The sequence below is a fragment of the Oryzias latipes genome, chromosome 16, assembly GCF_053564925.1.
Source record: "Oryzias latipes strain Hd-rR chromosome 16, Olatipes_Hd-rR_3.1".
Classification (NCBI taxonomy): Eukaryota; Metazoa; Chordata; class Actinopteri; order Beloniformes; family Adrianichthyidae; genus Oryzias; species Oryzias latipes.
In genome coordinates, this window is record NC_136252.1 from 21,071,869 (window position 1) to 21,094,387 (window position 22,519).

At 37.5% G+C, this 22,519-nt stretch overlaps 2 protein-coding genes across 6 annotated transcripts in view; one reads left to right on the forward strand and one right to left on the reverse strand.

Annotated features, from left to right (window-relative positions):
• The window catches only part of adam22 (ADAM metallopeptidase domain 22), a 64,291-nt gene that overhangs the window by 37,714 nt on the left and 4,058 nt on the right, over positions 1–22,519 (forward strand). The window contains exons 7-31 of one of the 4 annotated variants that reach the window (XM_023964022.2): positions 6,735–6,801; positions 6,930–7,006; positions 7,261–7,335; positions 7,935–8,006; positions 8,600–8,766; positions 8,867–8,951; positions 9,417–9,507; positions 9,580–9,631; positions 11,929–12,028; positions 13,147–13,218; positions 13,392–13,484; positions 13,703–13,783; positions 13,879–13,929; positions 14,042–14,105; positions 14,194–14,299; positions 14,396–14,515; positions 14,825–14,993; positions 15,281–15,392; positions 16,031–16,121; positions 16,225–16,278; positions 16,497–16,697; positions 16,997–17,097; positions 17,240–17,306; positions 18,931–19,020; positions 21,681–21,804. In XM_023964022.2, coding sequence (XP_023819790.1) covers positions 6,735–6,801; positions 6,930–7,006; positions 7,261–7,335; positions 7,935–8,006; positions 8,600–8,766; positions 8,867–8,951; positions 9,417–9,507; positions 9,580–9,631; positions 11,929–12,028; positions 13,147–13,218; positions 13,392–13,484; positions 13,703–13,783; positions 13,879–13,929; positions 14,042–14,105; positions 14,194–14,299; positions 14,396–14,515; positions 14,825–14,993; positions 15,281–15,392; positions 16,031–16,121; positions 16,225–16,278; positions 16,497–16,697; positions 16,997–17,097; positions 17,240–17,306; positions 18,931–19,020; positions 21,681–21,804 — 2,382 coding nt within the window. The remainder of the gene's footprint in view (positions 1–6,734; positions 6,802–6,929; positions 7,007–7,260; positions 7,336–7,934; positions 8,007–8,599; positions 8,767–8,866; positions 8,952–9,416; positions 9,508–9,579; positions 9,632–11,928; positions 12,029–13,146; positions 13,219–13,391; positions 13,485–13,702; positions 13,784–13,878; positions 13,930–14,041; positions 14,106–14,193; positions 14,300–14,395; positions 14,516–14,824; positions 14,994–15,280; positions 15,393–16,030; positions 16,122–16,224; positions 16,279–16,496; positions 16,698–16,996; positions 17,098–17,239; positions 17,307–18,930; positions 19,021–21,680; positions 21,805–22,519) is intronic. The other 3 variants (XM_023964024.2, XM_023964023.2, XM_023964025.2) reach the window with 3 other exon arrangements.
• Positions 1,225–6,388, reverse strand: cldn12 (claudin 12). Of its 2 annotated transcripts, none has more exons than XM_011485260.4 (3): positions 6,237–6,388; positions 2,682–2,902; positions 1,225–2,584 (listed from the first exon to the last, which is right to left on the reverse strand). In XM_011485260.4, the coding sequence occupies exons 2-3, from the start codon at positions 2,898–2,900 to the stop codon at positions 1,754–1,756; spliced, it is 1,050 nt and encodes a 349-aa protein (XP_011483562.1). In that variant the 5' UTR covers positions 2,901–2,902; positions 6,237–6,388; the 3' UTR covers positions 1,225–1,753. The 2 variants fall into 2 exon arrangements, with proteins under 2 accessions (XP_011483562.1, XP_011483561.1); XM_011485259.4 differs by having other exon boundaries at positions 2,682–2,940; positions 6,237–6,373.

The following is a 22,519-nucleotide window of genomic DNA, read 5'->3' on the forward strand; positions in this document are numbered from 1 at the left end:
GCTATTAGCTCTTGTGGAGTTTTGTTTTCAGAAACTTTGATTAATCAGTTTTTAACTTTGTTTAGATCCTCCCGAGAGTCTCTGCAACAGTGAAACTATTCACCAGAACTGTTTAAAACCTTAAAAAAAATGAACCAGTAAATGAATATTACAAGAATGCTTTCTGGTTTATTTATACTTTTTTGAATCATGGCTTTACCAATGTTTTGGGTTTCATATAAATTTGCTAGTATTTATACTAATTTTTTTTTAGATATTGCCTTTTGGCAGGATTATTGAATTAATTTCAGGTCTAAACAATTATAATGAGATTAAATTATTTTATCAATATTAGAAATGAGACTTAAAAGGTGTAAATCGTAATATCAGAGGATATTCTCTAAATTTATCTTAAGATTCTCTGATATATTGTACTTTAACCAAGTTTTGACATTTTTATTTTCCCACTAATTTTCAAAATGAGTCAAATCTGCTCTAATTTTAATTATTGACGTTGCTTTTAAATTATCTTTGGTGAAAGGAGGCTTTGAAGACGAGAAAAAAGGAGGAGCTTGAGTGTTCAGAGGCTTTCTTAATTGGATGGGGGGGGGGGGGGGGGGTAGGATGGGGGGGTTTACTAGATGCCAATTGGTAGAAGCTGAGTGGAGGTGGTGGCCCCCCGTGTGGCCTGAAGCCAAACTCAAGCATCTAAACCAGCTCTGGTTCATTCACACATGCAAAAAGAGACGTGACCCCATCCTCCATCTCTTATATTCATGAGCCAGCAGCCTGGGTCTAAGGTACAGTCACCCATGGCAACGCAAACCCCGCCCCTCCCTCCAATGGACGGCATATGAAAAACCATCTGTGCAGACTCTTAATCCTCGTCACTTCCAAGCTCCCCGCCGTGTCTATATGCTTCATGTATATTTTGAACTGAGATTATCGGCTCAGACGGAAGAACAAAAGCAGACGCAGCCGTGAAATGCAGTCGCTCTGACCGTAATGGATAAAAGTGCTGGCTTTGAAATGTTGGGCCATTGAAGAGATGATCCACCACACACTGAAAGGTCACATCAATTAGAAAAAGTTAACACCTAAAAATCCTTTTCTGAGTTTTATGTAAAAAACTGAATTTAGCTCAAATTGATCTGGATCAAATCAATTTATCAACCAGAAAAAAAACGTTGTTTTTTTTAATGTATAAAGCATTTGTTAACCAAGCATATATTTAAACAAACAGCATGAATTCAGATTTTGTTTATTTAAAAACAATTCTGACAACAGCGTTGCTGAATAACACATACAAAAAATGTTATTTTGTGCTTGATATGCAAAATACACAAAAAGGCATCTGGATGGAACAAAACAAAATAAGCCAACATTATTTTAAATATTAGTGCATTAAGAATTTAACAGCTGCTCCAGTTCTTCAGGCACAGCGACATTAAAAATAATTCAAGTTACAGTAAAAAAATACTACAGGGTGGGTTACTTAGGAGATGCCCCGTTTGGAACCACAGACTTTGAAAAAGGCTGCATTTTAAGTGTTGATTTTCAGTAGAGACAAACAAGCAAGAATGTGAAAAGCTGGAATGATACCTGTTAGTCTTCATTTAGTTTGCTAAATATTTTCATCATTATTATCACGATCTTTGCTATAAATATGTTAAGGCTTTCCCCCCGCCTTTCCACACTGCTACAAGGATTGACCCTTCAGTAATTTTCATTTTAGCAACGATCTCATCCTTCATTAAGTTCTGCACTGTTGGCTTCATTCTGGCTCAGTTAATACAGGAATGTCAATTTCTATCGCTGACATTCGCGAGCGGGTGGAGTAACGGTGGCCTGCGTAGCTTGGGGCATAAACCTGAGAGGGGGCGTAACTCTGAGAGGGGGCGTAAATCTGCGAGGGCGCATAACTCTGCGAGGGGGCGTAGTTGTAGGCTTGAGCGCCCCCCACTTCTGCTCCGTAGTTATCTGCTGCAGGGTGCTGAGCCACGTACACCTGAGGTGGAGCAGGGGCCACTACAGTTTGCACGTAGCCCTGTGGGGGCCCTAGAGGCTGAGCGTTGATCACAGTAGGAGGATACACCTGTGGGGGGAACGTCTGTGGACCATAAACTGGGGAGGGCGGGTACCCATTGGCGGTGAGTGGCTGAGTAGATGTAGAGGTAGACATGGAGTTCAAAGGCAACCAGAAAGGTGAAGGCAGCTTCTTACACATGCAGTACCACATGAACATTAGGAGTGCGGCTAACATGAGGCCTCCTGAACAGCCTATGGATACATACACGGCAAAGCCATCAGAGAAAATGTTATCGTATTTAATGTTCATCTCCTTGGTGCGGAACAGGAACCACACGGAGGGCGCAATGGCGATGGCCCCACCCAAGAAAAAGAACATCCCAGCCACGAGGTGACAGCCCGGACTGTTCACCAAGAATCTGATGGTCTTGATGTCTGGTTCGGGTTTGTCGGAGCAGCAGCAGGTTTTACACATCCCTGTGGTGGACAGGAGTAAGGCTAAAAAGCCAAACATGAGGCCTGCTGGGAGACAGAACTGCAAGAGCCGCAAATCCAGCTGATCCAATTTAGAGTACCACTAAAAAAGAAAACAAAAACACAAGAATATCATTATTACTTTAAAGAAAAGTGCAAGAAACTACTGAACGGCAGTAAAAACAATCTGGGAGTTTTACCTCTGAATCATAGTAGTAGCAGCCCGAGTATCCGTCCTGTTTCACGCATTTAGCCCACAGCCCGTCGTACACGCTGATGTTTTTGGCATTTTGATTGAAAGTGACAAGTCTTGTTATGCGCCACTGTGGGATTACCGTTGCCACAGCGATCCCAGCCACGGACACGAAAGCAATGATGAAGGAAAAGGCGTTGGTGGCGTGGATGTCCCGGCAGGACATGGCTGGTTTGGGATGGAGATGAAACTGTCAGGAGAGCTTCCTGCATGAAGTCAGAGAGAAGACTTCAGTATTTCTATCCCATAAAATAAAAAAACTCAGGAAGAATTTTGTAAAACAAATTGATCTAGATTCCTACTAAAAAAAAAAGCTAAGTGTGCCACAGGCTGACCTAACTATGAGCAACCCCCTCTGCATTTCTATTCACCACAGTGTATGTGACCCACTATCTGCTGCCCCTCAAGAGACAAAGCTCTCATTTCATTAGCAAACAAAGTAAGGATGACGGTGGCTGAGCCTGCAAGGCGGAGGGGTCTTCAGCAGCATTATACAGTCAGAACAATGTGTAGAGATTTGAACTTTACTTTGATTAAACACAACTCTTGGACTTATACTTTAACATATGCCATGCTGACATTAAAAGAAATCAAAACCAGTGGATATGTTCTGCAATTTTTCAAGCTACAAATCACTTCTAGAGTGAAACTAAATTTAAAAAAAAAAGCAAAACAAATATGAAAAGTCAGATTATGTCAACCATTGTGAACTTAGACGTTGTCTTCTCCTAACTGAATATCAATATTAGGATTACTATTGTTTGATATAACATCAATGCTTCAAATGTGTAAATAATAATTATAAAGAGGAGTGATCACATAAAAAAAATACTCAAGTATCAAATTCATGAAGACTGGGTTAGTTTCATGAATGTAACCACAGAACAGCTTTGTTGCACATTTTAGTTCATTTAAAGCACAAAGTTTGCCACAATCATTTGAGGGTTTTCACATTGGATTTATAACTTGCTAAAAAGGTAATTAAATAACATTGAAAGTGAATAAAAACACCTGAATTTACTGTCACACACTAAACTTGGCTAAATCAAACTGTTTTATTTCTTCTTTGTAATATATTTGTAGGAAATAAATGTTAAAAGTTAAAATAAAGTTGCAATTATTATAATTTGTACATTCATAAATAGGGTTGGGCGATGTCCCTTAAATTGGCCGTTGACGATGTTTGCTGTCAACCATCGGGATGGACGATGACATCGTCGGGGGGGGGGGGGGGGGGGGGGGGGTATTTATACATTTTTCGTTCTTATATAACTGCTATTCGTTTTTTTGCTTTTTTCATTTTATTTCCCAACTAATGACTAATCCGTGATGATCCAGTATAAACTGAGGGAAGTGACTTTAACAAAAAAAGTAACAAACAAAATAGAAAAGAAGTAGTCCGCTCCCGCACTTCACTGGTGAAGTGGACCGGCGGAGCGCGGACTTACAGGTTTGTGTTTGATGGGAGGGAGGGAGGGAGGGAGGGGGGTACATGAGCGGTATGTGTGGGAGATTTAAGACTGCGATCCGTCCCGCAGCTCTAGGGGTACAAGCAACCGAACTCAGAACCGGGTCTAAAAGTGTGTGTCTGTGCACAGCTCGGATCATCAGCGCACACAGCAGTTTGAGCTTCAAAGCAGAAATGTCGCTCAGTCCTTAGAAAACATTCAAACAATCACGCGGATTTGTGTTTCCAGGCCCGTCCCGACTAAATAGCACCACCCAAAGCTAATGTTGTTAGCCCGTGTTAGCATACTGCTAATCCTGGCTTCGTTCAGAAAAAGCACTGACCACACGGATTAAAATTCAAATGATGAGCGAACAGGTGTTTCATAATAACCGTAACATTATTAAAAGCACGTTTAGAAGATCGTCTCGTATATTACCGAGCTGACATGTCAATGTATATAGCCGCTCGGCGCTGTTTAACATTGTTTTGTATTGAATTGTTACATTCAATAAAGTTTGAAAAAAAAAAGTCGCTCGGCGGAATTTATATCCTTCCGGTTTTCAAACCCTACTGCGCATCTGCGAATGATTTATTCCGACGGAAAGTGTGACCTTAGTGAACGTTTTTATATTCTGAAAACATTTTTCTGGGCCCATGTACACGGTTGGATTCTAATCCGATCATTGATCCCATCAAGATATTTTGTACATGTAACCGCGGCTTATGGTGTCGACGCGCAACGTGGCGGGGGCGTGGCATCACGATGGTGGTCTCTCCATCGGGATGTCAGTCACCCATCACGATGGACGATGATATCGTCCATCGGCACAACCCTATTCATAAACTATTATGTTTGTGTCTGTCATAAAGTTATTTATCTTGTCCAAGTTATAAATGACATTATGACTGATGATGACGACGCCTGCAGACAATGATCTCTTCTATGTGCTCAAGCAAACACTCTTGGACGCAGGTTTTATTCATGTTAATATTCTTCAATTTAGATCTCGCTGCACTGCTTTATACACACCACACATGTCGATGGATTACTGGGCCTCCAGCATGCAAAAGTTACAAGTTGCTTATAATGAGACATTTTATTTATGGGTTAATACATCTTATGCCTCAGAGAATCAAATTATTGTAGCCCTCTCCAATATAAAGCACAGCTGTCTTGCATTTCAGTCTCCAGTCTGGAGGTACTGGCATGGACGCATTTTTCAGCCCCTCGGTTTAAATTAAGGTTGTAATTTGTGTTTTTACTAGGATTTTTATGCCTATTGGTTTTAGTATTTTTTATCAAAGTCAAAGTCAGCTTTACTGTCAAATATGCTGCATACACAAGACAAACCGCACAGATGAAATTACTTTCCTCTCGCCCCACATATATATTTTATTGTACCTTTTGAATTTCTGTTTCTTTTTATAGTCTTATTATTTGGACATAGCCCATAATAAAACCATTCATTCATTATAACTTAATCAACGTTAAACCTGAATAGAATTGATAGGATGACTAATTTACATGATGAAGTAATCCTGTAGACTTGTATAACTAACTTCGACATGATACAGATATCCAACAGAAACTTGGATAGATTAGTTCTACCCCAAGTTATCAAGCTAGAACTTACACAAGTACAGTGTATTTGCTTAAAAAAAAAGAAAAATCGGTGACCAGACTGAATCACCAAAAAAACCTTCACAATAATTATGCGGGCGTGTCAAGCAAAGGAGCGATGAAGCTAAGCTAATGATGGGTAACTCTACTTTAAGCTACTTTTACGATCTCAAGCTTTTGTTTATTACGCAACGCAGCAAACATATCTAACATTTTTCATATTTTAGGTACTTAAAACTTTAGTTCAACATAAAAAATGGAATTAAAAGCAAACAATAACAACAAATACGTTGAACGAATTCACATTGTGTTGACCTATTATTAGTCAAGTTAGCCGATGGCTGAAAAGTTAGCCTCGATCGATGTACTTGTTGTATTCCAAACATTTATGGTAAAATCGAATTTACATTGTCTGATAAAATATTAAATACCTTGTATTAACTGGTCTTCACCGGTTCTTATTATAAAGACGGCGGCAATTCATTCTTCTGTTTCATGCTTGTGGGAAAACCATCGTTCCTTTCCCAAAGATCGGAGCGTAAACAGGAAGTGGTCATTCCCGTGTAACCCTCAGTGCTGTCTTACAGGCGCCAACCAAACTTTTTTAACTCTTTGTATTGTCTCACAGGTGATAGATTAAGTATAAAATTGAACCATACTTTATAAATCCATAAAATTATAAAATAGAACCTTACTGTATATAATTTTTTATTTTTTTTTATTTTGTAACTTTCACCAAATTTGACTTCTTCCGATGTAAACATGACTTTTTGAGTCAGTAAGGTTCTATTTCACAAAATCTTTTGTATAAATAATGTTATTTAAAGAGAGTCTCCCAATACCCATGATTCCAACAAATTGTGTAAGAACATATACATAACAAAACCTTAAACAAAAGAAATAAATAAATAAAACTTCTTACCTTTTAGGGAGATGTTCATCTTCACATGATTTACAAATCTGCAGGACACGATGGACTCAGCGATCTCTTCAGTGGTAAGATGAATTCTGGAGAAACTGAAAACTTTCATGCAACTAAAAGTACTGTTCTCTGTTTTTCTTTTCTATAGCATCAGAAGTATGCAAATATTTCTGCATATAAATAATACTGTTTTGTGTCACAGGTGATCTTCCAGAACCAGCTTCCTCAAGCCGTCCATTTTCTGGGTCAAAAGTTGTCCACTGGAGAAAGAAGAGACAGGTATGTGTCCACGTCCACTCGGAGCACAGTAGTTTTTTGGATAATTAGTTTAATTGAAACTGATGTAGACTGATAATTAAGTGGTGTATACTGGTTGCTCTTATAGTATTTCAAATGCCATTTAAACAAAAGAGGAGACATATGTTGATTACTTTTTAACAATATTTTCATTGGTGTAGATTATGTGCTGTTACAGAAATCAGTGAAAAGGATGACCATCTTAAAAAAATAATCAGGCTCTTGTCATTTTTCAGGCTCCGCACTTTTCAAGAAGTGTGGAAGATGAGACCAAATACATTGAACTTATGGTAATCAATGACCATTTAATGGTAAGTATTGAGCAAACCGTCAAAGCATGATGCTTAACTTTAAATGAATTGAAGCACATAAAAAAAAAACAATATTTATGCGAACACTTCAGTTTTTTGGGTTAACATTCCATTTTTAGTGTTCCTAGATGAAAACAAGAGTAAAACTGTTATTTTTATCTATATATCTATTTATATCTATATATATCTATTTATATATATATATATATATATATATATATATATATATATATATATATATATATATATATATATATATATATATATATATATATATATATAAAAAATTTTAAATCTGCAAAGTTATTTTATTTTATTGTTTTGATGCTTTAGGTTTATTTACTTTCAGTTGTCAAATAATTTATTAGTAGATGTATATTTTTTTAAGACTTTATTACTTGGATTATAAATTTTTGAACTTTTGAACAGTGTTTTTGAAGGTTTTATTATTTTGTTCTATCCCTTTTGAGGGTTTATAGCAAAAAAGTATGATACATAAAGCAGAAATATAATTTTTTTCCCAATATATGAGTTAAATTGATTCTCTTTTTTTAAAAATCATTTTTTAAACTTTCTGCTTTTTCTTTGATCTTCTCTAGTTCAAAAAGCATCGCCTTTCTGTCGGACACACAAACAACAATGCAAAGACAGTGGTCAATATGGCTGATATGGTAAGAACTATATCGACCTTCTTTTTGGAAAGCCTGCCAGGAGCTGAGCACACATTTCACTGATTTCTCATTGAACCACCCTGACTCTGCACTGCTTTATATAATATGCTTTGAGCAGCCATTTACAATCCACCTGAGAATTTTGTCTTCAGATCTTAAAATTTTTGGTCAGCAGTTGCAATGCAACAAAACTGACAGCAAACGTAAAGGCTTTTATTATTTGTGGCTATGTGTGCATGTCCTCTCCCTGAAGCCTGTAGGTCACTTCTGCAAGATGATAGGTTGATATAGGTTCACAAAGGTCACCTTTTTTGCCATGTCCTTGAAAATGATCGTACAAAGCAGGCCTTTGTATGGGAATGAAATATTGATTTTTCACTGGAATTACTATTCATTTGCAAAGACACAGTATACACAGTTATTGAGAAATAACTTTAGAAATGTACAGAAGAAGTGTACAAATGAGTTAGAATTCAGTTCATTTCACTATCCCTCCTAATGTCCTCTATTTGTACATATTTGCATCTTAATTCATAAAAGAGCAAAAACAAATTTTAGAAACTGACTTTCAGAAAAATCAAATTCTTTCTTAGATCTTCAGGGAACAGCTCAATACCCGGATTGTTCTTGTCGCCATGGAAACCTGGTCCACTGACAACAAGTTCAACATCGATGATGACCCCATGGTGACGCTGAAGGAGTTTATGAAATACAGGAAAGACTTCATTAAGGAAAAGTGTGACTCAGTACATCTTTTCTCGTAAGTCTGGTCAATCTAAACAGAAATGTAATGCCTTTTATATGAACTCCATCCCTTTCCTGAACAAATAATGCAACCTTCTTTTACATTTTTTTTGCAGAGGAAATCACTTTCATAGCAACAGGATGGGTGCTTCCTACTTGGGAGGAGTTTGTTCTCTCACAAAAGGCGGAGGAATCAGCGAGGTAAGAGTTGAACTATAAAAATATTATTAAAAAGCACTTTTTTTCTAATTGGCCTTTTTAGGTTTCCTCACAACAGATGAAGTTTAAATAGTTTGTCTCACTTACCCAGAAAGTAAAAAGTGGGAGAGAAATAACTTTTCATTTAAGTATTGATATAAAAAGAGCAGGAAAAGCAGCAACAGTTACATTTTAAAAAATAAAATAAAAGCAAATGTTAGAAAACCGTTTCATCAAATGCACAGTTTCATTCAAACTTGCAAAGCCAACATTTTTTTTATGAAATGAGGCAATTATTTTTTGGTACTATCATCTGTCAAAATAAAACTTTTTTTAATTTAAATCCTGACATTAAAATTACAAAAAACGTAACTCTTGCAATAGGCATTTTTTGTGTGTCTTCAGTCTTCATTTTTTGTGTATTTAAAAAAAATCTATTTCTGCTGTTTTCCTTTCTTTTTGTTTCAGTTTGGTAAAACACACGAGATGGCCATTTTCCTAGCTCAGTCTCTTGGACAGAACATTGGCATTTTCTCAGACAAGAAGAGGATCCTCAGTGGTATGCAGTTAAACCGTAAATAAAGAAAACTTTGTTTTTTACTTTCATTAAATGCTCTAACTTCTCTTTTAGGTGAATGTGAATGTGATGATCGATGGGCAGGCTGCATCATGGATGACATGGGGTAAGTTTCAACCAATGTTCCCCCTTCTCTCACCCCGAAACATGCCATGTCTTCACTCACAGATGGCGGTGACTAAGTTTGTCGGTGTCATCACAGTTTTCTCACTTTTTTTTTCAGTTTATGCAGTCCTTGCTGCTCCAATTCCTCTTATATTATTAAAATTGGCAACTTCAGTTCAGATTTGTCAGATATTAAAACACGACCACCTGTATTTACCTTATTTTAAATTAAGAATTCTTTTTTTTCAGCAGTTTAATCTTAGAATTTTTGTTGCAGCTATATTACTCACCGCTAGATGTCAGTCAACATTTACTGTAGTATTTAAAAACCCTGAAAACCTTTAGAAGCACTGTGATAAACAAGAATTCGTCTTGACTTCTAGAATCGGCAAACATTCAGTAAATCTGCGATTCATGCCGTGAATGTTCATGCAGAAATCTGGGCAACCGTCGACTTAAAAACTGTCTCGATGTGGTGTGCGCTTATTTGTGAGCATGTGTGTATGTGTCCATGTTAGTCAGTGTGTTGTGTGTTTGTGATTGTATACCCCTCTTCTTGCATATCCCCAATGGGACAGCAGGTGAGCAGAAACTTGCTACAGTGTCACTTGTGCTGGTTTTGAACCGACTGGCTGCCTTGGAGAGGGTTGACAGTCATTACAACCTTTTCTCTTCTCTTCTGTTACCTTTTCTGTATTTTTCATTATCATCTCACACAGTTTCACAATTAGATAATGTGTATCCTGGATTTAATTTTTTTGTATCAATGTCACTGCCTGATTGTCAAAGAACATTTTCTCAAACCCTTTTGTATCCATAACTAACCCATTGATGCAACATCTTCATTCTTTTTCTGTCTCGTGTGCTCACCTAACATCGCATCATGTCCTGCTTCACTTTAAACTATAATATTATCTGATCATGTGACAGGACTTGAGCTTCTTTGAAACATTTTCTTTTTGAACTAAACTACAATCTACACTCATTAAAATTCTAATGGGATTTTTGATTCTAACATTATTTCAATCTTCAGCACCTGTTTGCCTGATCTATCCTGATTGCTAACCTTTTGTTACAATATGTTCTACAGGTTTTAGCTGCTGTGTGTATTTTTACATCCATCATTTGTGTTCTAACAAGCAGTACACTCGAGATAGCTTTGTAGTTTTGCTGTTTTAGCTTTTTGATCTCAACTACAGCTTTAATCAGGCTGATAAATCAAAAATTAAGTGGCACAATCTTTTAAAAAAGGCTGATTTAGGTTTTAAATATATTTTAAAATTATTTTATTTGTTGTTTTTTTTAATGAAAGACAACATGTTTTTCATAAAAATCCGGACAAACTACACATTTTTGCAACAATTAGTGGTTTCCAACCTTCGCAAAAGTGAAAAAAGTATTTTGTGTTTGGCGTTTATGTGCTGCAAAAATGACAGACTTGTGATCATTGCCAAATCAGTGTTAAAGAGGAGGAAAGTGCATGTTGCAGACCCACAGAACCACACATGTGAGACAGTCAGATGGTTTTCTAACAGGAATCTTTTAACAAGAAAATGAAAATTTAAACCGTAAAGTTTGACATCTATGAAATACTGCAGTTATTCAACATTTTCATCACCATCATGGCTTCTTGTGTTTGAATCTTCTTGACAGGTGACTTTGTTTGGTCACATGACATATAAGGAAGCTTCACACAACCACTTTTTTTGAGAATTATTGTCATTGCATTATCTTCTCTGAAGCTTCTAATAAGCCAAAACATCAAAGCCAGCCTTGTTAATCACATTCCTACAGTAAGAGTTAAGACCAGATCAGATGTGCTCAGTTTTGAGTTTCAAACTTATTCCTGATGTGGATTAGGCCACAATAAAGTGAGCATCTTTCTGGATAGGACTATATAAACCAGATTATCTTGGAGTATTTATTTTATTAGGTCAGTGACAAACGATAATGCAATAACAAAGTAAAAGCTGCTGTTTTCTGAGATAAATTTCAAGAAATTTGCTTATTTGGATTTATTTACATCCTATAAATGTCAAAATACCTGCCTTCCTACATATCTGTCCACATGTCAGGCTCGTCTCTGAACTGTGAGTATTTCTAACCAGTAACAAAACTTCACATGTCAACTTAATTGTTCCATTTGAATTTGTTGTGTTCACGCCTGTAAAGATGCGTTGGTGGGTAAAGACACAAATGTTTTGCCTCCTTTGCTGTCGGGCAAAAAACCTTAAACTCCACTGTTTGCCTTCTTGATAATCTGATAACTGTATTATATATTGTGGTTGGATTTAACAGTTACTACATGCCGAACAAATTCTCCAGTTGCAACGTGGAGGAGTATCACAATTTCCTTAACAGCGGTGGAGGAGTCTGTCTGTTCAACATACCTCTAAAGGTACAGCATTTGTACAAACCTAGTTTCTAAGGACTCACTCTGATGTTTTTGGTGTTTTTAGTAGTACTTGAGGCATTTTTCTCGTGATGGGGGATTGATATTGGGGAGATTAAAATTGCATTTCTGAGTATTTCTTTATTCAAATCATTGTGAATCAGGAACATATAATAAAAATGTTGTTAGCAAAAGCTTGTTGATGCTACGTAAAAGCTACAAACTCCCTGCTCTGCTCCATTCTGATGTATTTGCTTGTAGACGACTAGATCAAAAAACATCTTTGTTTCACTTGTCTGAGCTGGCATTTGCCTCAAAACCTTTTGGCTGGATGGCTCCGATATTGCTCGCCATTTTTGTTGCACCGGTTAAGTTAGGTTGGGGGTGTGAGGGGCTGTAAGACAGCAGAAGAGCATGTTAAAACTGATGGATGATGGGAAGGGGCAGGCTTACTCCCAAGGGTCCCACCCACAACTCTGAGGTGAATTTCTAACGAACTCTTGCCGCTCTGCAGAAGCTATGTCTTAGATAACAACAGAGGTTTTTCATTTTGGCTAAAAACGCCAGTTGAAAGACTGGGAATACTTTTAAAATAGAATTAAAAAATGATCGAAGTGGGACTATAAGCACATTTTTCATTAACTTAAATAAAAAGTCTGCAAATCGTGTAGTCCCTGTCTTAAACTGACAATAGTTAAAAGTTTGTTTTCAAGTGTGATTGAATAATATTACTCTGGATTTTTTTATTTGTTTCCCGCAAAAGTATTTAACATGTACTGATAGAAGCTCAGTTTGTAGGACAGTGACTTATAATCATATCATCAGACCTTTGGCTGATTCAAGTGAGGAAAGGAGGCTAAGCTGTCAGCTGATTCCCACCTGTTTCAAGCAGATTCAAGTTCTAGAGCTTAAATATGTTCATCCTGCAGAATATTCTGGCATTCACAGGAATCTGGGGACGTTATAGCTGACATACTGTATTTGTAATGGCTTCTAAGCATTCATTTTCAAGACAAGAATTTCATAAAAAGTTCAGATAATTCACCTTGATTGTTTTAGACTCTGTTTCAATTCTTTACTGAATGGTTGATGTACATATTGTTTGAATTTATCTTCTTCTTTAGCTGCTTAACCCTCCAGAATGCGGCAACGGCTTTGTGGAGCCAGGAGAGGAGTGTGACTGTGGTAGTCCAGCTGTGAGTTGTAGAAGTGTATTTGAAAATTTGATGATTAAAAACCCAGTGAATTTGGACTTTACATCAAACGTCCTGATATCTCAGACTGTATTGACAGCGCAAAAAACATTTGGATGACGAGTCTTTGGTTAAAAATGAGGAAAACTGTCAGCTGTGTTTTTTGTGGTTTCTAGGAGTGTGCAAGAGAAGGGCAAAACTGTTGTAGGAACTGCACCTTGACAAAAGGCTCCAACTGTAGCAATGGACTCTGCTGCAATAAATGTCAGGTACGGTATTCTGTCAGTTTTTGAATGAGATCTCAAAGTAAAGTTGGTTTGGACTCAACTACGAACTAAAGCCAAGACTGAGGGACTGTTCAAAGCATGAGGTCTTTGAAGAACTCGTGTGTGGAGTCTTTGAGGTCCTCTCCCCTCCAGAGGGGTTCTCTGATATGTTGCTCCACACAACCTAAAGCCGCTTTGACCTGGATCGTGTGCTGCTGCAGATGGAGCGCATAGGAGTTGTGTGCCGGGAGGCGGTAAATGATTGTGACATCCCAGAAAACTGCTCAGGCAATTCTAGTCAGGTGAGGAGGAACTTCTTTTTCTGCTGCTGTTGCTGTAGTTTACAGAAAACAAAAATATTCCAGGCTTCTTTTGAGCTCTTGTTTCTTTCGTATAGTGTCCACCCAATGTGCATAAGATGGACGGTTACACATGCGAAAAAGATCAGGCAAGACGTTTTGAGCTACATATTGCATCATTAAAGGAAAAACTGTCATCCAAACTTTGGATATCTTAGATTTTGGCTTCATAATAATCATTTTTCTCCTTTTATTTTTTAGGGTCGATGCTTTAATGGAAGGTGCAAAACCAAAGACAGACAGTGCAAGTACATTTGGGGAGAGAGTGAGTGCATTGTTGTCTTTGAAACACACATTTTGTTCAGTTCAGACCTGGTCAGTGATGTCGTAAATGTTTTTCGGGCCTCTCTCAGAGGCAATGGCAGCCGACAAGTTTTGCTATGAAAAACTCAACATTGAAGGAACCGAAAAAGGAAACTGTGGGAAGGACAAGGACACATGGATCCAGTGCAATAAACAGTAAGACGGACCTTGCTTTGGTTGATTGACTCTTCTTTAGCTCTGATGATACATTAAAATTAAAATGTGCTCCTATACATTTTGTGTGTTTGTTAGGGATGTTCATTGTGGATACCTGCTGTGCTCCAACATCTCACCTGCTCCACGCTTGGGGGAGCTGCAGGGAGGACTAACATCTTTCTCTGTAGCTCAGCACAGTGCTTCTCTGGACTGCAGGTAAAAACTGTAGTTTCATAGCCCTAAAAAACATTCGAGTGATAAGTATTTTTTCCCATTTTTTTGAATACCAATAAATACTGTATTTTGAAAATGAATGTAATATAAAACAACATCTAGTTGAAAAAAAACAGTAAAATTCTGAAATTCATTCTGAATTCTTCAAAGCACAATTTTTAATTGAAAGTGGTCTTTGTGTGTAGCTAAAACATTCATTAACAGAAGTATAAATATAAAACAGCATTACAGATTTAAGAGAAGAGAGTCCTTAATTTCCTGTGTGAGTGACTCCATGCTTGTGGTGTGTAGTGGTGCTCATGTGATGATCGATGGAGATACTGACCTCGGATATGTTGAAGATGGGACGGCCTGTGGAACAGACAGCATCTGTTTCAATCACAAGTGTTTACCAGTCCAACAGTTCAACTTCAGCACCTGTCCCGGGACAACTGACAACAGCATCTGCTCTGGACATGGGGTATGCACGTGCACACATGCACAACTTTACATAAAGTGCATATTAAATATGTTTCCTTTTCAGTTTTAGTTGAGTTAGAATTATTTTATTTCACAATATTATTTGCAAAAAAGTGTTTTTTTATTACTACTTTTGAAAATACCCAAGTACAGAGCTGATTTGATATCTACAAATGTTGTCACAAGTAATAGCAATACACATTTTGAATTGATAGATCTGAAATTGTTGTTCAGGGCTTTTTCATCTGATTGATTTGAAATAAAAGCCTTTTCTTTCTTTTTCTGCAGGTGTGCAGCAATGAGCTGAAGTGTGTGTGTCACCTTGGCTGGACAGGAGAAGACTGTGGTTCCATTTCTCCCTTCAGTTATCTTGTAGTGGGACCCACTGCACCTGTTTCAGGTAAATCCCTAAACATTTCCCTCTAAACCTGTTCTATCTTTTGTTCTTTTTTTCTCCCCCCTTATGCACTTCTTGTGTGCATTTTCTCAAAGAACATCATCCCTCATCCTGGCCAGTCTCAGACCTTTTCTTTCTGTGTTGCACTGTTGTTTATTTGAACGAGTTGCACTCATGTCTGCTTATTAAACCAGCTGCATTTGTAGGCACGTCACTGCTTTTGTTTCTTTTATTTTCACACTCATTCTTTGTCGACAGGCCGAAGTCTGACGAAGTGATTTGAGGTCAGATTTGAGTTACTTTTTCATTGTAATTGTCCATTTCCTGCTCCTCTTCCTCTCTCATGTGAATTTGAGTTTAACAAAGGTGATTGTTTGTAACATCCTTTTACCTGAAACGTCCGTAGTGTTTATTTTTAAAGTAAAGCACATGCAACTGCCCCCTACTGTAGAGCTGAAAGGTGAAGTTGGTTATTCTCTCTCCTAGATTTCTCCTTTTAAGCATTTCCTGCTTAAAGTGATGTGTTTTTGTGTTTTGTGGCTTCTGTACCCCCCCCTCAGTCCAGATTACTCCAAGCACCCCTGATCAAACCCAATAAAAAGACATTTAGCCCTTCAATTTGCCTCCTCCCTCTCCCTCAGGTATCACCAGCACTAACATCATCGTCGGGGCCATAGCTGGCTCCATTCTTTTCCTTGGCCTGATACTGGCAGTTACAGCCTGGTGCTATAAGTGAGTGTCCACACACAATGTATAGATGTTCCTGTTTTAATGTGAGAGCTGTGTCAAAACATAAATTAAAGAAGGGCTTTCAAAACAATTCTGTTTATTACAGGAGCTACAAGAAGAGACGCTATGTTGAGTCTGAGGTTCACAGAAGATTCTGTCGGTTTGTTCTCAAACTTTTTTTAGGTCAAATGTTCTCTTTTGAGTGTTATTTGTTTTTATTCATGATTTCATGAGTCCTGATTTATACACAACTATGCCATTTCAAATATTTCCCTTTTGCAAAAGAGTATAATTTAATTTTTTTAGGAACGTTGTGTTCTTTTTCCTTTGAAAGTATTTCTTTTTGCAGCAACTAAAGGTAGTCATCTGTGTTTCCAGACAAATCCCCCCTGGTGACTATGTCACCAAGCCTGGGGATGCAGATTCCTTTTACAGTGACATGCCTCCGGGCATCAGCACAAACTCGGGCTGCAGCTCCAAGAAGAGGTCAGCCTGCCTGTCTCACCTGCAGATTTGCACCTTGTCCTTCACAGCCTCCATCCCATCCATTTCTCAGAACATCTCACTGTTTGGCTTCAGGTGTGCCATCCCATTGGGTCATTTGTTTGCTGTTATTGCGTGTGCAGGTGTGAGGTTTTTCCACTTGTTGCATCGCCAATAGGTGCTCTCTTGCTTTCATCACATGCTTTGTGAGTTTCTCTCCATTTAGTCTGAATGTTATCAAAATGTCTATGTGAACATTTTGAGAAGAACAATTAGTGAATGGTTGATGCCATTTGATTCCCACCTTATCATATCACGTCACAGCATTACAGTAATCAGATACTATGGAATTTGTATTTTTAACATTCAAAACTCTGACCTTATTGTATGTGTAGATCTAATGGGTTGTCTCATTCATGGAGCGAGAGAATTCCAGATGCCAAACACATTTCGGACATCTGTGAAAATGGAAGACCGCGAAGCAACTCCTGGCAAGGTGGGACTCTCACACCCTACAGGAAACATCAGTATATGTTTCTACTATCAATTTTATAGTTTGGGGGAATTGGATTAAACAGACTTTATGTTGTTTTGTTGTTTTTACTCACATCACTACATGTTTGTTTCTCTTTTTGCAGGAAACCTGAGTGGTAATCGGAAAAAGCTGAAAGGGAAGAAGTTCCGCGCTCGCTCGAACTCCACAGAGTAAGTTTCTCTTTGGATTGTGCTCTACACACCATCTTCTGATAGACATTGGGCTAGTCTGGATCTTTTAAAGGATACTCCTGAAATTCATCAGTGTTAATATGCTGAGAACACATCTCACACAAAAAAGAAATAATTTTGTGGCCTCTTTTCAGCTGGTAACTTGTCCACCTTTTTTCAAGTGACCATAGCAAGCAGGTTTTGAGAAAATTTAAGCAGTTTCAGGTAAATATTACCTCTCAAAAGCAGTACTTTTTGTACATTGAGGCATAAGTGGGGAAGTACTTATTTTGTACCGTACTGGTCTCTATTGGCTTGACACCAATTGGCAAGTGTGTAAAAAAATAAGAGCCTGGCACATAGTGGAGCTGGTAAGGTTTATATTTCAGAAAAGTCATGGATTTTGTGGTACAAGCATCAAATTTGGCACGTATGTACCTTACAGATCCCCTCTTTCAGAAAAGCATGCTAGCCAAAATAAAAAAAATAAAAAATTCAAATTAACAGCCATTTGTAAAGATACTATAATATTACAGAAATATTCAATGTTTATTTGCCCCAGTCGCAACAATATGGGCTGTTCATGCACAGGAAAGGCTGTCTTTAAACTTTAAACAGAATACTATTATATGTATATTCTACTGTATATATTTTAAAATCTTGGATTTTCTAATGTTTAACATTTTTTTCTGAAAAAGGGGATCCTAAGGTACATCCATGTCAAATTTGGGGCTGTACCACAAAATGCACAATTTTTTTAATAACCAGCTCCACTGACTGCTTCACCACAGTTCAGTAGTGTGCAAACAGGCTAAAAACATTAAATCAGCTCAGATTGTTCATTTTAATTCAGTCAAATTTTTTCCATTAGGTTAAAACTGTATTTGTTTAGCAGGAAAAAAACATCTTGGGTAAAACAAATCAACAAATTGGATTTGATAGTTTTACTTTTTCTAACCATTTTCCATGCTGAGCATACTTAAAAGATTGACTTTTCCATTGTTAAATTTGTTTAAAAGGACTATGATTACCATGTTGAAGAAATACTGTTGCATGGACAAATACAGCTGTTTTGTGACCTGCAGTAGTCACAAAACTAGAAAATCACAACTTTTGCATCCCGGTGCTTTTGTGTAACTCATAAGGTTGAAATGCACATCCTTTAAAAGATCTGTTCTCTAATTAAAAAAGGGATTTCCTACTGTGTTTGCCTGTTGACTGCATATATACACAAGAAATCTGTCTCAGCTGCCTTCCAGCCTGCTGTTTGTCTGAAGGCCTCTTGTGCACATCAAGTAGAGTGCTGTGCACCTCTTCCCTGTCTAAGCATGCCACTGACAGAGTGCAAATGAACTGACTGCTTGCAAGGATGTGACCTGTATGCAGCTGTGTTTGCTTGTGGTGCTGTTTTCATCTGAAATCCACGCGCAGGTCTGTCCACCGACTTCACCATTTTTCTCAATTCTGCATCTTGTTTGGAAAGTCTTTGCTCTGCTTTCCTAAAATAATTCCTCTTCCTCTCTTCCCCACTCACTTGCTTATTTCTGGAGATTTTTGTTTCCTTCTCTCTCTGATCCCCATCCTTGTGTTGTGTCTATGCTCCTCCCCTTCCCCTCTCCCACAGGTATTTAACCCCTCGCTCCAAAACAGAGTTTTATGATGTAACTAAATGGGTAGAAGATGTCAATAAAAATACTCAAGGACCTTTCCTTAGGTATATATCCTTGGATCATATTCCTTATTAATATTTTTTGGTTTGAGTTGAAGTTTTGAAATTAAGATCTACTGGGAGTTTGGTTCTAAGAAGCAGAAACCCCTTAAAATATTACAAAAAGCAGGCATGTTAGAAAGAAGTTAGAATCGTTTCCTTTTAGGTTTCAGTGGCTTTAGTTTCAACACAAATTTTAACAGCGTTCTACAAACTTTGAACTACACTATACTTCCAGTTTAACCCCTTCCTTTCTTTACTTCCCCACCATCAGTGTCTTGTTTCCTGTGCATGATCATAGTCGGTGTCAGTGTTTGTCAGCTCCGCCTCACTCCCACTGACTTCACGCACTCAGTGTGATGTCAGTGCAAGCTCTCACATTCTGAATGTCGCACTGACATCATCACTGCGTCGTTTTGAAAGTGTGGAGGATTTTTATGAATGCTTTTTAATGTCTTTAAATAAATGCAAACACATTCAGCTCACAGGAATCTGTAGGCCTTTACTTTATTCATGAGCTTGTTGTTTTAAAGTGGTTACAACATCTACTGATGGACAGAAAGCAAAAAGCTTTTCTTTTGCAAAAACCTAAATAATAAACCTGGGAGATACAAGAATACTCTTAAATTACTGCTGCAATCAAGTAAAATTGATTCATTTTAAAATTTAAGATTCCATTAAATCAAACAAAAATTCTGCAGAGTTTTTGGATATACTAGTACTTATTGGCCCTTTTGGCTTGCCATACATTATAGCAACAACTGAGTCACAGGCATTTGTCAGAATTACAGCTAGAATAGACTTATCAGTATATGAAAGCATTATTAAAAAACTGTCATTTACGTAGCATCTGAAGGATAATAAGTTTAACCAAAGATTCCTTATAGAGTTTGAATGTGGCGTTTTATTTTGAAAATCCAGTGGACTTTTCTTTTCCTTTAAATTTAAATTTCTGCTCTAGACTATGTATCTCAGGTTCGGTTAGAGCAGCACAGCAAGTAAACTATATGTAAATGCTCAGTCAAACATATGTGAGTGACACATTATGTCCCATTCACTGCTGCTTTTTATACCCTCCTTTCTGTGTTACTGCAGTCAAAGGGATTTACTGACAATCACAGCTATGCAGTCTTGTCATAAAACTATACAGGATTTACAGCCTTTGAGACTGAAATTGAGATTAAAAATAATGATGAAAAAATTCAACCTCACATCATAATTTACATTTAGGGTTTTTGTAGTAAAATTTCCAATTTACTGCTGCAGTTCTGGACAAGTTCTCATTTTCAAACCTTTACAATCACCACACTGCGAGTGGTGTAAATGCACAAGCAGATGGGAGGGGCTCTCTTCCTCTCTGATTTTCACATCAGTGGTATGAAGGTTGACAAAACTCTTCAGATTCTTTGTGATTCTGTTTTAATGTGACATAAACCATCATCAGATCATTTTTGTTGGCAAGTAACAGCATGGTCAAAGCTGCACATAATGTCTGACCAGTCGCTTGCATTTTGACTTAAACGACTGTATGACCCAGTTTCAATTTGAGGGTCTAATCACTTGATCCTCATCGCAAAACCCATTCAGACGACATAAGGTTAACATGCTATATTATTTATTTACACATTAAAAGCATAAAAATTCAAATGGAAATTGATTTATAATGCTTTTGAAAATGCCTCATTGAACTATTTGCTTATAATTATTAATCTTTTCATGCAGTTCTCAAAAACTTACCAACATCCTTCTAAAAAATGTATGTTGCCTAGTCTGTATCCTTTTGAATGCCAGTTCTAACTTCTTGTTAAATCATTTGTTCCAAAAGTGGGATTCGTCCAAATGGTTTCACTTCTTCTCTCCTTTTTAACCTCAAATGAAAATCCACTAACGTTTTAGATTGTAATTATATAGAAACAAATGTCAGAAACTTTCAGAAGCCTCTCAGTTTATTTTGTCTGGTTCACCTGTTCAACGTCCTCTTCATGCCAGTCACATTGCAGAAGATCAAGACATGTAGGTGACACAAACAGTTTGATCAATTTGCTGTATTTGAAGTGACAAATTGCCTTTCATCATCATATAACGTTACTTTAGTATATTGTAGAGACCAGATCTCCACATCTAAGTGCACTGACCTTCTGCACTGTAAGTGAATGGCTGGTTTTCCTGCTTCAAAGAGCACCTGAGCAGGTGTAACTAATGAAACATTGTGTTCTCTCCCAGCTCTGGTCAGGTCTAATTTCGTGGTCACCAAAATTCTGCTGAACTGACAGATGTGATCAATTTGTGACAAAAAAGCCTATAAATGTTATTTTCCACCACAATTAATGCAACATTTATGCTCAATTCTTGCTGAGGTAGACCAAGAAAAATGTAAGACTATGCCAACACCATTGCTGGGAGATATCGTGTATGGATTTTTTCCCCTCTCAAATCTATTTATAGCTTTGTCTTTTTTGTTGCATTTTGCAAAGACCCATAAAGAGCAGCTTCTCGCTTTAAAAACATTCAAATCTGATTAACCGGATCATTTCAGAAGGATTTTGTGGCCAGAATCACAGATATTTTTCTCGTCTGTGTCTTTGGCCAACTCAGTCCTTCATCAGCTGATCTAGAGAAAGCAATGGATCAAAAGGGTCAATAGCTCTTTTTTTTCTATTCTTCAGAACATTGTCTCCTGCCAAGTCCCCTACTTCATCCACCGGATCTATTGCATCCAGCAGGAGATACCCGTACCCGATGCCCCCGCTCCCTGATGACCAGAGGAAAGCTAACAGGCAGAGTGCCAGGGCAAGTATAAGATGCAAACACACATTTAGAATTGTACTGGCAGTTATCAGTTTCATGATGTTCTACAGTTGTCTGGGCAAAGAAGGAGGTGTCATCTGCAAAACATCAGAGTGCAATTTCCCTTAAGTAAAACATAACTGTTGTCAATTTCCCCCGATTAACTTCAACATACACTTTCTACGAAATTGGAAAAGAAAAAACAAATAACTTCCTCTTTAGCCTTCTGTTTTCTGCCTGAACTGTTTTGCCAGCTAATGATGGTGTGTATATACTCTTAAGTAACTACAGTGGCTTAAATGTTTCCACATTTTCTCACATTATGAACACAAAGATAATATATTTTATTGGAATTTTATGTGAAAGACTGACACAAAGTGGCAAACAGTTGTGAAGCAGAATTAAAATTATACATAATTTTATTTATTTTTTTCTTACAAATAAAAAACTGAAAAGTGCAGTATGGAAAAGTATTCAGCCCCCTTTTCTCTGAGTGCATCCAGTTGCTTTCAGACATTGCCTGATGACCTAATGATTGACCTAAATAGAGTCCACCTGTGTGTAATTTAATCTCAGTACAAACACAGCTGCTCAGTGAAGGCCTCTGTACAGTGCTAAGAGTATTGGGGAGCAAATGTCACTAAGAAGCCCAAGAAACACACCACACAAGTCAGGGATGAAGTCGTGGAGGAATTTAAAACAGGGTTAGGCTGTAAAA

Coding starts and splice junctions, on each gene's coding strand:
- cldn12 (XM_011485260.4), bottom strand. CDS start 2,900: ATGTCCTGCCGGGACATCCACGCCACCAACGCCTTTTCCTTCATCATT. Junction 2,585..2,681: donor GCTACTACTATGATTCAGAG/GTAAAACTCCCA, acceptor TTTCTTTTTTAG/TGGTACTCTAAATTGGATCA.